Source organism: Biomphalaria glabrata, chromosome 17 (genome assembly GCF_947242115.1).
Source record: "Biomphalaria glabrata chromosome 17, xgBioGlab47.1, whole genome shotgun sequence".
Taxonomy (NCBI): Eukaryota; Metazoa; Mollusca; class Gastropoda; family Planorbidae; genus Biomphalaria; species Biomphalaria glabrata.
The window spans coordinates 213629-229956 of record NC_074727.1 but is presented as its reverse complement, the minus strand read 5'-3'; the positions used below and the strand labels follow the sequence as shown (position 1 = coordinate 229956).

Genomic DNA, 16328 nt, shown 5'->3' with positions numbered 1-16328 from the left:
GGGTAATGGTGTGTGTGTAGTCAGCCGACGCAAATCGCCCCAGTCCAGCGCAGGACGAGCGGTCAACTGTGACCAGTGACAGTACATGCTAGTTCGGCAACGACCTGTGTGTAAATATTACGCACGCAAGTCACGGCGATTGTGATCATTCTGAGTGGTCAAGAACGTTCCATCCGATTCTAGAAGGCCAGTAGAGACAGTATATAAGAGCGAGTGTGTCAGAAAGACTGGACTTCACGTTACCTCGCAATGTGACCAGTACGAGGCGAAGTTAGAAACAGTACGGTGTGTGAAGTCAGGCGGAGCAAGGCTAGGTTTTTGGACAGTTTGTGTAATATTGTTGCCAACTGTACAGTGTTGTATTGTATTTGAAATTAAATTGCTACTTTTACTTTGGAGCCCTGAGTTGTGAGGTTCTTTAAGTTCGTTGTGTCGTGTGGTGCAGTTTGAAGAGAGCCTGGATATCGAGATTCGTAACAATATAAAACACTTGCAGGTAAACATTGAAAAGTAGGCATGCTGATGCCTTGGTAGTAAGGGCACCTAAATTCCCTAAGTAATGCTGCCTATAATATAGCTTTAAAAAGAAAAGGACAATGGGCATTGGTGAAATCGAAATTTTCAAAACAGGATCCTTTCTTTACATTCAGCACTAATTTTGTAAGCAGCTCAAAGGTAGATCCCAAACATTTTTTATGGGTCGAAAGTCGAGAGGCACTGAAGGGAGCACAAAGAAAGGGTCGTCCAAAGCAAAGCTGGCTGCACTAGGAAAAAAGGCCACTCTTTGGACATCCTGCTAATAATAATAAGGCTAGTCTTCAAGTCCGAAGATCAGTGAGGAATGCAGTATGTCCCATATTTTGCCACATCCAGGCAAAGCATAACCATTGTCCGCAGGTGGTCGATTTAGATTTTCTTTTCGCCGTCTGCGTTTGTCCTCGACAGCAGATTTTCTTTTGGTTTTAAAATGTGTATCCCGCTGCCTTCGTAAGTGACCTCCAGCTGTCTCGTTCTGAGGCCGCATGCAACCAGGTGCTCTCTTCTGTCAGCCAAGGAAAGTTGACGCCTAAGCTGGTCTTTGAAGCGTTTCCGCGGAAAAAAAAATGGGGGTGGGGAGGATTTAGATCTAGTTGCGCCATACATCTAGAATCTATGTAAGAAGAATAGATCTACAGAAAACTGACAAAGAAAATGAAATTCGGGATATTAAAATACGTTTAATCTTTAAATTAAATAAAACCTATTGATGTATTGAAAAATATCCTTGGTAACTGATAATTTAGTTTAATTTCGTGGCTTTTAAAAAGAAAAAACTTTTTAAGCTTACATACAGTCAACTCATTTGTTTTGAAATCACGAATAGACCTAGTGTCCTAGATTCCTTTCATGATTCATTGTAAACAAAAAACAGTGGCATTAATATTTAGATCTAGATCTAAAATAAAAGAAATGGCAACACTCAATGTTTGTCATAGAAATTCAGGGAAAATTGATAGATTTCAAATTCCCATATCAAGTCTAGATGATTCTGTTGATTCTCTTGCAATTGAGATTAGTAAACAGATTCTAACTGACGGTAATTAACTGACGATTTCGGTAATAAATTTTAAATGAATCAATCTGGTTTATTTTGGTAGATGTAGTTAGATCATCTCATCATCTGATCTATTACTATTACTAGACTCTATAGTCATCTGGTCTAAATAAACTAAATACTAATTCTAAGTAGTAAGTAGATCTAGTAGTAGTACTACTTACTAGTACCGTGAGTAGTTGTACTACTACTAGCCTCATACTCATAATTAAATATTACTAGTCTCAAGTCTGGTCTAGTTGTAGAAATGTAATCTAAATGATTCTAGATCTAGTAGAAAAATCTAGAGTAGAGACTAGACAGGATACTCCAAGATCTAGGTCTAGATAATATGATAGCAGATTAATGTTTAAATTGCAATTTTCATTAGATCTATTAGACATTTTATAATTGAGCAGTGTGGTAGCTGAGTTTTAATGTGCTTGGCTTCTGAACCAAGAGATTTTGGGTTCAAATCTCAGTAAAAGCTGGTGTTTGAACTTACTTCTGAACTGGATTTTTAGGACGCCTCTGAATCCACCCAACCCTGATCATATGGGTAGGCCTACTTGACATTAGTTGGGGAAAGTAAATGTGGTTGGTTGGTTGTTGTGCTGGCCACCTGACACCCTTGTTAACTGTTGGCCATAGAATTAGATGATACTTACATCATCTGCTCTATAGATCACAAGGTCTGAAAAGGAGTACAACAAACTTTTTTTTACTTTATTGATTGGGATTTTTTTATATTGTTTCTAAAATTTAGCAGATTTTATTCTATTTAAGCTGTGAGCAGACCTGCCTACCGTTACGCAAAATGCTTATTTGTTACGCAAAATCTCCCAAAAATGACAGTCAGTACGCAAATACGCATTTAACCCATCGCGTTACGCATTTCGTATCCTTTTTTTTTCTTCCCTCTTTTGACTAGCTTACGAGCGGTCACGGAGGTCACGCTAAGCCATCCTGTTGGGTCACGGAGGTCATGGTTGGGGGGGGGGGAGGAACAGAAAAGGTGGGGGAACACATTGTGTCTAGATCTATACGTTGATTGGTTCTTAAAAGCAATTAGATTTAGTCTAGAAATGAAGAACGGGGGAGTGGCGGGTTGGTACTGTCAGTTAGCTGATACACCAACGTGACTTTTTTTTTTTTTTTTTTTGTAAGTTCATTAGTAGAAATTAATTATGTTGAATCCCTGATTCTTGTATTCATTTATATAGAAAAAAATATCGAAATGATATCGATTCAAAACACATTGAGTGACATTGTAGATATCTAGTCTAGATTAGGATTCTAGATCTAGAATCTAGATAACTTGTTATTAATGTTATACAGGAATAGATCTAGCAGCTTTCTAGCTAGTCATTACGTTATGTCATGATTCTCTACATTACTCTACAATCTAGATCTAGATCCAATTTAGTTGTAGTATGATTTAGATTGACTAGATCTAGATCAATAACATCTACTACCATCTAGTCTTGATCTAGACTAGATTCTTAGTCTTAGTATAGAATAGATCAAGCCAATCAAGGATGAAGGTAGGCCTACGAAAGTTTGGAGTAGAGCTACGTTTGTAGTGGATCCACGGCATTGGTAATACTCTTGAGCCCAGATCTAGAGTAGATAATATTCATTATATAGACATAGATCTAGTCTAGATATCATCTCTATTGTTGTATTGATCTAGATTTAGATTGTAGATCTAATCATGACATCTAGATCTAATATTATATATATATATATATATATATATATATATATATATATATATATATATATATATATATATATATATATATATATGACAAAATAGTGGATCGCGTAAGTGTTATGCATCCTGGTGCCAAAATACGCACTTTGACCATCAGCGTTACGCATTTGGACTTTTTTTGGTAGGCAGGTCTGTGTGAGTAATAATACTAATATGAGAGTTAAATTAATACAATCTTCTATTAGATAATTCCTCTTGAGTAAATTAAACCTTCATAACAATCATTAGCTACTTTGTGATGTCTGGAATTGAAACAACCATCATAGAATTTAAATCTTATATTTATTCCATACATTACTTTCGTTAAGTATATATGCACCCATTGGATACTGTTTTGCAAATCAATATTTGATGAATTTCTCTCCTGGACACATGCTTTCATGCCATTGAGAGGACTGTTTGGTCATGGGCTCTGAACTGTCCTAACAATGGACCAGGTTTGAGCCCTGCCAGCTGCCATCCCCCACTATCCTGCAGGAGATTTGGGCTAGGATGTAGTAATCTTCAATTCTGAAAGAACAATCCACACATATATATAACAAAAGAGCAGCACCATAGTTTAATGATTTTTTTTTGGGTGCATTTATAATAATTTGACATGATCTTCAAGAAACTTTCTCTGTTCACAGTGTCAAAGGTTTTAGTTAAGTCCACATATATTGAAATAAAGGTTACTATGAAAGATTTACATTTACACAAGAGCAGACTTTATTATTTGAAACACATTAGGCAAAAAATTCACAGCCTTGACTATAGCAGTTGCCCCTTATACCAAAAAGATAAAGCTATGTTGATCTGTTCATTGAATCTCTGGGTACTTTAATAATCTCTTATGGTATAATTATGTTAAAAAATTAACAGGATTCACTTAAAACAAACAAACAATAAATCAAGGAATAACATTACACACAGTAAGATCTTGAGGAAAGTTTAAGAAGTGGGAACTGGTTATCATCTTCGTTGCATTGTTGTAGTATATTTTACATTAATTTATTGCTTACATTAATTTATAACTATTATTCAGGTTTTTAATCTAATCAACATTTTATATCTTAATGTAAACTGTTCAAATGTTTTTCTTTGTATTTACTGGCAAAAATTTGTATGCATAGGTTACCACACTCTCTATATACATGAAATTTAAAAAATAAATCATCAGCCTACTCCTTTAAAAAAAAAAAGGGTTATCACCAAAGAATTATTTTAATGGAAAATATCTTTTTCTTTTTTCAGGAGTGCAAAGCCCAGAAAAAAGACCATCAGTTAGACAAATTCTCATGCACCTTGAGATTGCCTCTGCTGAATTACTTCGGTTCAGTCGGGAGGACTTTTCTGAATCTCAAGTAAGTCCTTTACAGATTGACACTATGGGTTCTGTCATTATCAACAAGAAACTCTTAAGAAATTATCTGAGGTGTTCTCATTTTCCCAATTAAAATATACAGATGAAAAACCTGCCTTTGTGCATAATGCATATATATATACATTATTATTTGAGCAAAGAGCAGATGGCTTCCTGACTTGTCATATTCTGCTAGAAAATTTGTCTTTTTATGGCATTTAACGTTTAACAGTACATATTTAATACATCATGGGCTCTTTCAGTCACAAAGCAACTATGGATCATCTCATTGAAATAAGATGAATGCCTGGGCATCAGCTGTGGTCAGAATGATATTGCTTTCCTCTCCATTGGGCTGATGTATCCTAAGGAGTGGCAAGTGCTGATACAGTTTGGTATCAGTGGTGATTCAGGCTCTGCAAACTGCCTAATGGTTGCAGTCTCCTGATTTTTTCTCAGGGTCAACTCTCGAAACCTTTCCCATGATTCTGTATAGCTGCAAGGCAGCAGAGGTTTCAATTCAGAAGTTTCCTTCTCCTAGGTGGGTACAAAGAATTGATATTACTCTAGTATCAGCATCTTGGTTTGTCATCAGAAGTTGGCTTTGTACTTAATGTAGCTGTGTGATAGCAATGCTAGAGCCAGAAGTGAACTTGTGCTTTGAATGATTAAAAAAACTTTTTTCAACCAATGCAAAGCTTCTAAGCTTTCTTCATACAAAAAAAAAAGAGACAGCCTCTTATTTTCTTGCCTTCTTTTACACTCTGAGAGAGAAAAGCTTTTACACTGCAAGTATCCCTGCTGCTATATGGTAGTAATGGTGACCTTCTTTCAGACTCTATTCAAACTTCTTATTCTGACCATGAATGGCGTTGAAATAATTTGACCTAATGCAAAAAAAAGCAAATTTAACTCCTTTCTGTTCCAGCTCTGGCTTATCTTCTAATGTCATTAGTTCTTAAAGTGAACCAATTCCTATCTAAATATTTTTTCATTATTTCTTTTTTTTTTTCTACTATATATATATTAAAAAATATAAGAAAATATTTAAACCTTTTTTTTGCTTAGGAAATTTGGAGGAAAGAGATTCGTGAAAATTTCCAAAAAATGAAAGCTGAAGGTTCCAACTTACCACAGCTAGAAGAAGAGCTTATAAAAAGAAGAAAAGAAGAATTAAGGTATTTTGTATGGAGAGTATTTGTTTTTTTTCTTTCTCATGAAATTAAGATCATTTATTTATGCAACTATTTTTTTTTTTCATTTGACTTTTAAGTACTTTGTTTTATTTTTAAGTAAGACATAATAAGCTTGACAATTATATTTTTAATTATCTCATGCCCTGACTTGTATCTATATAGACTTTGACAAAACATATAGTAAATTTGGATATTTCCATTATTTGTTGCTATGAAGTGTTAACTATTATGTTTCAATATGTTAATTATTTTGTTTAGACATGCACAAGATGTCAGAGAGCATTATGAAAGCAAGTTGGAGCGTGCTAACAATTTGTATATGGAATTAACAGCTTGTATGCTGCAACTGGAAAAGAGAGAACAGGAGCTCATCAAGTAAGGACATGTTCTTTGGTGTTAATGTTAGTCATGCTTTACAATGTTTTAGGGGTGCTTTTCTCACGAAGCAGGACATTTTGGCGCAGCCGTTTTGGCCCCACCGTTTTGGCGCGAAGGTCATTTTGGCGCGAGCTGTTTTGGTGATGGGACGTTTTGGCGTGAAATACATTATGTACGTTTATTGTATTATTTCTTTTAAACGAATTATTCATATCTATGTTTTGCATGAGTGTTTGTGTTAAGACATATTTTTCACGTACTAAATGTAAATGTGTGTTTGTTTTTCACATCATTTTCTTTAATAAACATTTTGGCTTGTGTATGTGTGTTTATTAAGAGGCACACTTTTACTTTCAAAAAGTTTTTTAAGATAATACTTTAAAAAGAAAAAGAAAAAACAAAATGAAACGATGATAGACTAAAAATTAATGCAATTATTTGTTTACATTAACATTTGTTTATTTAATGACTGTAAGGTATCTCCAGCCATACATGCCAAACACTTGCTAATAATAAGTAAAAATATAATACATGTACCATGTTTCTCAAAATACTTTAAGTTAAGTATACATAGACACCATGGTTATTTGCCTAAGTCGCTGGAATTGGTTTTACGCATGAGAGAGGGGAGGGGTGGAGGAAAGAGTATATACAAGGAGTGAAATGTGAGCAGAAGAGAGGGGGCGGGATAGGTGTCACATGTAATTCTTGAACCCAAGATTGATTTAAAGTTATATAAAATAATTTTGGATCACCTCTTCATTCATTATTTTTTTTTTTTTGAGACTATCTCTTGTTACTTATGCATGATGTTGATATTTTCTGTATGATTATTTTGTATCATGGCGAACATTCAATTTTAATCATGAAATATTTTTTTTATCAGACGAAAACAACAATTGACTTTGTACAATAAACATAGAAAGAGTATCGTTCGACCAATCATAAAAGCTCAAGAAAAGTTAGATCGACTTGGTAAAAAACGTACACATAGGTCAGGGTCTGAAGTCACAACGTAAGTAAATTTTCTTGTTATGTGAGTGTATCTTTATATCCACAATCTATAGCTCACACTCCACTATCATACTGCAAGGGATCCTTGGCCATGTAGACATAAAGCATAAAGAGAAATGAAAAGATAGAATTTAGGTATAGAATGAAATAAAGAGACAGACTTATAGGCAAAAAGGGAAATGACAAGGCACAGTCTTACAGAGGGAAATGACAAGGTAGACCTAATGTCAAAGTAAGGGTCATTAATTGAGGAACTGGAAAGACTTGTAATCTATAACACTGTTAAGTAAATATTAACTAGCAATCATAAAGAATATCTTCACCAAATGGTATTAAGATGCACAGGCTGAGTTTTGTATAGATAAATGACCTGCCATTAGACCTATAAATGTTTGACCCTAAATTTGTATATGTCACAATATGAAAATGGTATTCAGGAAAAGAAAACAAGAAATTAATTTTAGAATATATATGTGGTTTTTAAAAGATGAATAACAAGAGATGGAGATGAGATAATAAAAATAAATCTCAATCTACATATGAAGCATCACTGGACACCCAAACATCAAACTTAACCCTGCTGGGCTTCATCCTACTGACCATGCACCCTATACTGGGACATTTAAATTTTTGAGACCTGCCACTGCAATCAGGGAGTATCGAAGTGAAGATGAAGCTGATGGCCAAGAGACCAGGTTAACTCATATGGAAAACAACATTAAGAAACGTCAGGAGTGTTGTTGCAGAAACTCATCCACTTCTGCCACCAGGCACTCACCAATCTCAAAACACTCACCTCTAAGTAAACACTTACCAGCATCAAAACAGAACTCTTCATCCTATCAAGACAATAACATTAATGATGTCTGCTTTGGCTGTGATGGTGGTTGCAGTGATGCTACTTGTAGCAGCAAACGCTCATCCCAGGTCAGTGCAGATGTGGAGAGCACATGTGACCTATCCCCTCTGTCCAGCCCAAAACAGAACTTGGAAACTATGAGTGAAAAATCCTCTCTGGATATTGACCTCTAATCCTGACCTGAAACTGAGTCAGGTTCATGTTCTTGTTCACCAGTTACCTCCCCTGCTGACATACTGGAGGATCAATCAAATCTGGTGCAAGAAAAAGACTCAAATGAAAATTTAAATTACCCAATCAATAGCTCAGCCACTGAAAGTTGTCATTTAACATCTGGTCAACTTGAGGAATCTCTCCAAGACAGTCCTACTACCAACTCTAACAACATCCACAGTCTGTGCAACAATACAACTTTCAACAATCAACTTCTGGCTGTCAACTCTGGCTTTAAACGTGTACATAGCAGTCAGGATATGAGGCGTCAGAAGAATAGAAGCCCCTCCAGAAGGATTTGTGAATCTGATTTGATGGAGGGAAGGAGTTATAAAAACATTAGAGGATACAATACGCTAGGAAATTTAGAGACCAACTGTTTCCAAAGTGGAATAGAAAAAAGAAATGAGTCACCAATGCTCCAAAGAAGTTTAGAAATACAAAGGTTAGTATAGTAAAATATTGTATCAATGTTAAATGACCATTTTTGTTGTGTAATTGTGTAGGTCTTATCTACACTGATCTTAGTAAAATCCTGACTTCCCTGTTACTTTGATCCACACTGTGTCAGTGGTAGTCTTCCAAAGTTGTAGTTTGATCATGACTCAAGTATTTATTCCACACAGTGTCAGCGGTGATAATCCCCATCTTGATAATAAAAAACATAACCATATAAATTTCATTGCACCAAAGGTTAAACACCAGTCCACTAATCAGGACTGAAGTGCCAAAGTGTTCTTGTATCACATAGAATAATCATTTAATTGGTTCCAGGTCACTTCATCCCCTGGTCACTTCATCCCATGGTCATTTCATCCGCTAGTCATTTCATTCTCTAATCCATCAAATTATAATTGTAAAAAGTATGAAATTAACAATATTTCATATATTTATTTTTATTATTACACATTATAATATAATAATTATAATAAGTATAATAATAATAAATATAATAATTACACATTAATAAATAAGAATAAAATATAATGTCAATGTAAAAATTGTTTTTGCTTGTTAATTGAAATCAAAAAGATAGGCTATTGATAGTAGGTACAGAAGAAGATCTTTTGATTCCTATTGCTGTACATTGTTGCATATGTCTTGAAGTCAGCGTTTATTAGAATAAATAAAATGTTATATATTAGGGTTTGAAATGACACGTACATATTTAAGAAAAAAAAGTTTGACAATGAAAGATAAAGTGAAAGATGGCAGTCAGGTGATACTTTATCTGCGGTATGGTCATAAGTATTCTAACTATTCTCATCTCTCAAAAGATTTACACTACTTCCACCACACCTTGGCCTTTGATGATAAAATTATGAGAGCAGAGTGGCCTGATCATAATTATTCAAATTGTACTTCTATTTCTAAAAAGATTTTCCCCACTTCCACCATGCCTTGGCCTTTTATCATTACATCACGCAATATGCACAGGATAATATTGACATCCCTACAACAAACAGAAACTATATAACTAAATACAAACCCAGCATTACAATATATAGGGGGAACACTATAAACACTATAATAACATGTTCAAAACATAAAAAAAAAATATTCTAAATAAGAATATTTATATATTATATGAAATGAGTGCTTAAAGGCAAACCCTTAACAACAAAATTATACAATGACTAAAAACATTTTTAATTGAGAATGATCTGACCAAAGTGACAGGATGAAATAACCAGTCACAGTGTAATTGACCAGCCAGTTATTAGCACCAAAATGATCATTTCCTGGTGCGGTCAGATTAAACAGACTCAAGTCATTAAGGTTATACAGCCTCATATGAATTTTAATCTTCAGCCTATATAGTTTGTTAGTGGGATACTTAAAAAATCACAGATGATAGATTTGTATGTTTGTATCATTTTTCTTATTTCATCTGGTTTGTAAAAAACAACAACACTTGAAATAAAAAAAACTGAAGGTGAAAATGCTCCTCATGAGTTATGAAAATATGAAATCAAGATTAATTTGTTAAATTTTAAATCCATTGCCATGTCTTTTCAATTGTAGCAGGGATATCAAGGCAAATTATTGCAAATGTATGTAGGCTTTTACCCTCTTGAATGTTTTGAAAAGAGCTAACATTGTGAAACATCTTACAGTCGCTGGCCTCTGCAGGCTAACTGGTGATATGCTAGTGGTTGTTTGGGGAAAACAATGAGCTGTGGTTCTTGCATGCTTGTCTGGTTTAAGGGCTGTGTTTGTCAGAATTTAGAGCTACTGCTGGAGTTGATCTGCTGCCTGTTCTGAAGACTTTTGAAGGGTCGAGCCTTTCTCATATGTGTTGGTTCCAAACTGGTGGTATCAAAAAGGATCTCTTGCCCCCCTTCACTTTTGTGGATTAAACCCTAAAGATGATGCTTCCTTCCACCTCACAATTATTTGGCTATGTGAGAAAAATTGTCAGAAATGAAACATTCTATATTTTCTTGCCAAATGTTTTAGTGTTCAATGTACAGTGGATATGAAATAATAATAATAATCTTTGTTATCTGTAAAGACACTTGTCTTACAATTTGTGCATTACTTCAAACAAAACATTATAACTATAGAAAACCAAAATGTACATTCACACCAGACTCACTCATAATTTACCTGTGAAAAGTTTATATCAGATAGTTTCTGTGAAGTAAGTTTTCATTCACATAATACTTTGTTCTAGTTATCATCATTCATTATTTTTATAAGCTCTAGCTTGGGATTACACTAGACAAATTGTTAACAATCTGGGCCAACTTAGGAAATGTTTTGACCACTTTCTGAGCCAGGAAATTATTTGATGAAATATTTTTAAAATCTTTAACATAATTTAGATAAATTATAAGTCTTGGGTTGATTTTGTTTTATATGTTTTCTTCAGAAATTTAGCATATTACCTCCTAGTTCAAACATCCTGCAGGATAACAGGTTTGAACCCAGGGCTATTGTAATGACAGCCAAAGCACAGACCACACTGCTAAGAAGCCATACTTACTTAGTAGTCAGTTCTTCTCTTTAGATAAAATCTGTGAAGAAAACTGAGATTTTAGGTTTAAAGACAAATTTAGATTAGGTTTAAAGACAAATGTTAAAAAAATAAGTTCATCCACAGTGCATTCATTGATTATAACTTCAAACTAAATGACAACTGTATGTTTTGATCACACCATTTTGAACTGTCCCCACAGCACTCTGAAGATTCATGGTCCAAAGAAGAAGGAGATGTTAGTGAGGATGATGAATCAAGTAGCCACCCTCCCTGTCACCAGTCTCTCTCAACTCTCAGTTCTGAAGGTGTGTTGTCTGAGGAGGACATGACTAGCAATCGCTCTGGTCATCAAGATGGCAGTGGCGGTAATGGCTTGTTGTCTACGGGCAGTGCAGAAAATTTACAAGCAGAGTTGACAAAGTTTACAAATATACCTGATGGGTTGTCCGACAGGGAGAAGACTGTCAGGAAGATGAAGAATAAAGTCAACTCCCATGACAGAATATTTGAAGTAAGTAGAAACTATTAGTCTTGTTTGTTTTGGATGTACCTTCAGATTTGAAGATTATTTTTCAAACCTCTTGCAGGATGATGGGGTATGGCATTAGGCAAAGTTTGAACCAGGGATTATTGGAATAACAGTCCAGGGCGCATACCACGTGACCAGGCAGCCCTGCTTTCCATTCCAACTAGTTGTCGATAAATAAATTTGAAAAACTAAATAAAATAAAAAAAGGCATTAACTCTGAACATCAAGAGGCTACACTGAAATGGCCTGGAACATATACTGCATATTTTTCCTCAAGTAAAAGCACATGTTAAAATGTGAAAGGTTGGGGTATACTAACTTGTGCCATCTCTACTTCTCTTTCATGAAAACTTTCCTTAAAGAGATGTACAGCTATGTCTGTTGTAGCGTACTGCTCAAAAGAAAATAGAAGAAATGTGGGGGAAAAGAAGGAAAACATTCATGCAGCTAATTAGAGAGTTTAAAAGCAAACACTGCCTCAGGTTATAGAAAAGAAAATTAAGAGGGCTAAAGTATATGTGGGGGGGCATGGTGGCAGAGTGATTGTTTGGCTTCTAAACAGAAGACAGTTGGTCATTGTGCTGGCCACTTAACACACTTGTTAACCATCTGTCATAGAAACAAGGCGACCTTTATATCATCTGCCCCAGAATGGTTCAAAGTGTGGGTGACTGCCTATGGCCTTGTGGTTTTAGGGGCCTCACACCTCCAAGGTTTATCTATTGCATGAAAAACGCACATCTAGTAGAACAAAATCATTTGAAAAAAAAATCTTCAATTTCTATAGCGCTGTTAACACACATAATGTAGGCTCAAGGTGTTGTGATAACATGGCTTAAAGAAAAAAGTTAAAATGACAAACCAATTTTTTAAAAGGTTTGAGCAGACAAGTCAAAATTTTCTTTTGGAGTGTAATGAAGCATGTTGCTTGTCTAAGGTCAATGCTTGCATGCACTGAAAAAAAAAACCTCAACTTTTGAGGAAGAAACTTGGCAAAACTAGAAGTGTTTAGCCCAAAGCAAGGCTCTTAGAGGGTCACATGGAGTGATCAGTTCACTAAGGTACAAGAGCATATCTTTGTTCTAAATGCAAAAATGACAAAGTATGGCCACCCTGTAGTTGATCTTGTACTCACAGAAAGCCAATCAAGTGTATGCTAGAGTCTACAGAATCTCATGTTGTTTTGTTTCTGAATTCACTGCAGCTTATCAGTTTTACATGCTGGCATTGCATTTTATTAGTTAAGCCAGAAGAGTATGAATGCCAAAGCAAGCTTTTTTGTTGACACACTTGTCAAATATGGTAGAATCTTGCCTAATATGTGCAGCTGCAGACAGAGAGGCCTACAGATACAGTTGATTCAAGAAAACTCTGAGATTGCGAACTACATGTTATGCATTCAACAGTGGATATTTAATCACATCTGTCTCTTCTGCCAGTCAATTCATGTGTATTTTTTTTTCATTATCTGCCTCATCAGCAACAGGGTGGGGGAGGTTAACACACTTGTTAACCATATGTCATAATGTATGAGCTGCTGTCTCTGTAAACTTGGAAAAATTTAAGTAATTTTGCAGTCAAATAGCTGTGTATAAAAAGTATGAATAATGTCAAATATTTTTTATTATTCACTATTAGCTCTAAGTAACTCTAATTCTGCTTCACTTAGTAGCTATATTTTTATTTCATTTTAGAAATGTGATACAGAAACTAGTTCAAGTTCTGATGAATGCTCTGACATGACTGTCTCATCAACTATACACAAAACCAGATCCCTAGAAACTAGTACACACTGGTAGTAGTTTTTCTCTTAGTTCTATTTCCTCCAGACAGAAGTCATCAGTTCTATCTCTTACAATTAGTCTGTTCATTTGTTCAGTGAACTGTGCTAGATAAACATCATTCGGACATCGATACAGAAGGTTAGACAACCATTTACAATGTTTTGTTTGGACATCCATCAAGTTGGATAGACTACCATTTACGCTGTTTCGCCATTTGTTTAAATCAAGCAGTAAACTAGTCCTGTGACTTAATGGATTCAAAATTTCACTATAACAAAAACATCTTAAAACACAAAGACAGCATCTTTGAATTGCATTACTTGGTGGATGTAACAGTGCATCAAACCAATGTTTTCACTGCTCTTGGTCTGAGACCACCATCAATTGCACATAAAAGGATTAATTTATCATTGTGCACCATCTTTAGAAATGAGGACCTTCATGGAATGCATTCAGTTTAAATCTGAATTGAAGTCATGTAACAATTAGTATTTTCATTCTCACTCAATTAAAAAACCTCAACAATTGACATGTCGCCACTACAGCAAGTCAGGAGAAACAGAATTTCTGTGAAAATGTCTTAATTTTATATCTTTACACTTAAATAAATAAATAAATTATTGCTTTAATATAGTGCTACTTTCATGCCTATAGCATGCTCATAATGCTATGGTCCAATCTCATTCATGGACCAGTGAGAGGGAAGGGGGTATCTGTGAGAAGGTTTTCCGTGCTGCCTTTAGGCGCTCAGTAAACACAACTATGCCTCAGTCAAGTGTCGAACCTCGAGCCCCCTTCATAGGTAGCCAAGCCAAATTCAAGCGTCCTTAGCCTCTGGACCACGCTTCCCACTTAGAATAAACTTTAATTATATTTTTACACTTAGAATAAACTATTCAGTTAGTTTGGCTACCATACACAAATTGTCTATCATTGCCACTGATACATCAAGACTAAAGAGTTTTGATTTTCCTTACTTATGCTCATCTTCTTTGCATTGATGCGAATATGTAATTTTTTGTGTGGCATGATTCTAATTATCTTATACTAATAGTAAAACTTTAAATGTTTATGTAAGCATCACCTCACCATATCCTGATTGTATTATGCTTGTCACATATAGAAAAAGTGAAATGCATTGCTATTAGGGAAAATCATATTATAATGATGGCAAATTGGTGCATTTTCTGCCAATAGAAACTTGATCTAAACTAAATAAAAGCATACACTAAATCAATGAATCAAAAGTTGTCATTTTATATCAGATTTGTCAATGGTTTATACAAGTCTAGAATAACTTTTCAAAGCTAACTCTGAGCCATTGATGCATTGTGTGGAGGAGGATGAGCAGTATTTTTTTAAACTTTATTTTTGTTCTTTTATGTCCATTCTAACAGTTCTGTGAACTCATCCTTTCTAAAACTACCAGCTGTTTCAATTGAACTAACTGCTTACTGTTTAATAGGTTTTTAAAAAAAAAATTACATTATTAATTATTTTGATCTAAATGAGATTTGATCAAAGGACATTAGTACCTTTAGATTCTAATTTTGAAATGTATTTAGTTAAATTCTGCTCCAAATATTAGTGATTTTCACACATTTTTCCATTTCTCTGGACCTATTTTTCTATTTCTAGTATAAATAATCAATTTGAACAAGTCTATGTGAATCTTGTGCATATGAAATTTACCTTCCAAAATCCCCCTTAACCCCCCTCCCCCGTTTTTTTATATAGTTTTATCAGGGGAGTCAATAATATTTAAACTTCAATGAGTTACCAAAATCATTGTAGATCAGTTTAATAATTAGTACTGTATCCACTACATCTGTGGTGATATAGTGATTTTGAATGGTGGTACTTCATGTGGGGATAGAGCCAATGATAGAATCATCAGATGTTTGTGAGAACATTTGGAAATAAAACTAAGTGGGCCTGTGAAGAAAGGCTTCTAAGTGTATGATGCTCATTTCCTTGCTATATATTTTAATTTATTTTTAAAGTGAATTAACTTTTGCACTAATGATTTATTTCCTTATGCTAAACTCAGTCTAGCTTCAATTCATTGTAGGCCATCTCTATAGTCACTTTCTCCACTATGTAGTTTTATTACTTCTTTCATCTTAGGGAATCCTATTCAATATGTCATTTATTAAATGGCTTCACTTCTGAAATAATTTATATGTCTGGTAATTATTAATACCAAATCTCAGAGATCAGCTCCAACAGCAGAAATTATACCATCAACAACATTTTAATACTATTAATATTTTTAATTGTATCAAGTCTTACAACATTGGCAAGATGTTACAAATTATACATTCAACAGTGATGTGCCTGGCTGTCTGAAATTGCGTGTTTTTATCTCTCATTGCACTTTGTTTTAAAAGTTTTTGTACCAGACTCTCCAATGAGACCAATTTTTTTTTATACACTAACTTCCTTCTATTGTCTAAAGGCATTAACTGATACTTCTAAACAAAGATATTTATTTTCTCTCTTTGTTCACTTTTTTTTCTCTTTACTTTTGGTATATCTTCCTTTTCTTGTTTACATTTAAGCTATGGAATGTGATATTTTTCTTTGATTTAGAATCATCTATTTCTGACATCAGCACAAATTTTAGGACATTCTCCCCTTATGAGTATTTTATTGCTAAGCTCTTTGTTGTGTCTTAACA

The 16328-nt window shown here is 34.4% G+C and overlaps 1 protein-coding gene across 1 annotated transcript; it reads left to right on the top strand.

The window, feature by feature from the left end:
* The first annotated feature begins 1400 nt into the window (after window positions 1-1400).
* LOC106058979 (mitogen-activated protein kinase kinase kinase 13-like) lies at window positions 1401-16018 on the top strand. The gene is made up of 10 exons (XM_056015539.1): window positions 1401-1576; window positions 4584-4693; window positions 5761-5870; window positions 6147-6263; window positions 7153-7281; window positions 7826-8232; window positions 8356-8604; window positions 8763-8797; window positions 11535-11846; window positions 13559-16018. Exons 1-10 carry the CDS (start codon window positions 1450-1452, stop codon window positions 13661-13663), a joined length of 1701 nt encoding a protein of 566 aa, XP_055871514.1. The 5' UTR covers window positions 1401-1449; the 3' UTR covers window positions 13664-16018.
* The last annotated feature ends 310 nt before the right edge of the window (window positions 16019-16328 follow it).

Coding starts and splice junctions, on each gene's coding strand:
- LOC106058979 (XM_056015539.1), top strand. CDS start 1,450: ATGGCAACACTCAATGTTTGTCATAGAAATTCAGGGAAAATTGATAGA. Junction 6,264..7,152: donor AGAGAACAGGAGCTCATCAA/GTAAGGACATGT, acceptor TTTTTTTATCAG/ACGAAAACAACAATTGACTT. Junction 11,847..13,558: donor CCCATGACAGAATATTTGAA/GTAAGTAGAAAC, acceptor ATTTCATTTTAG/AAATGTGATACAGAAACTAG.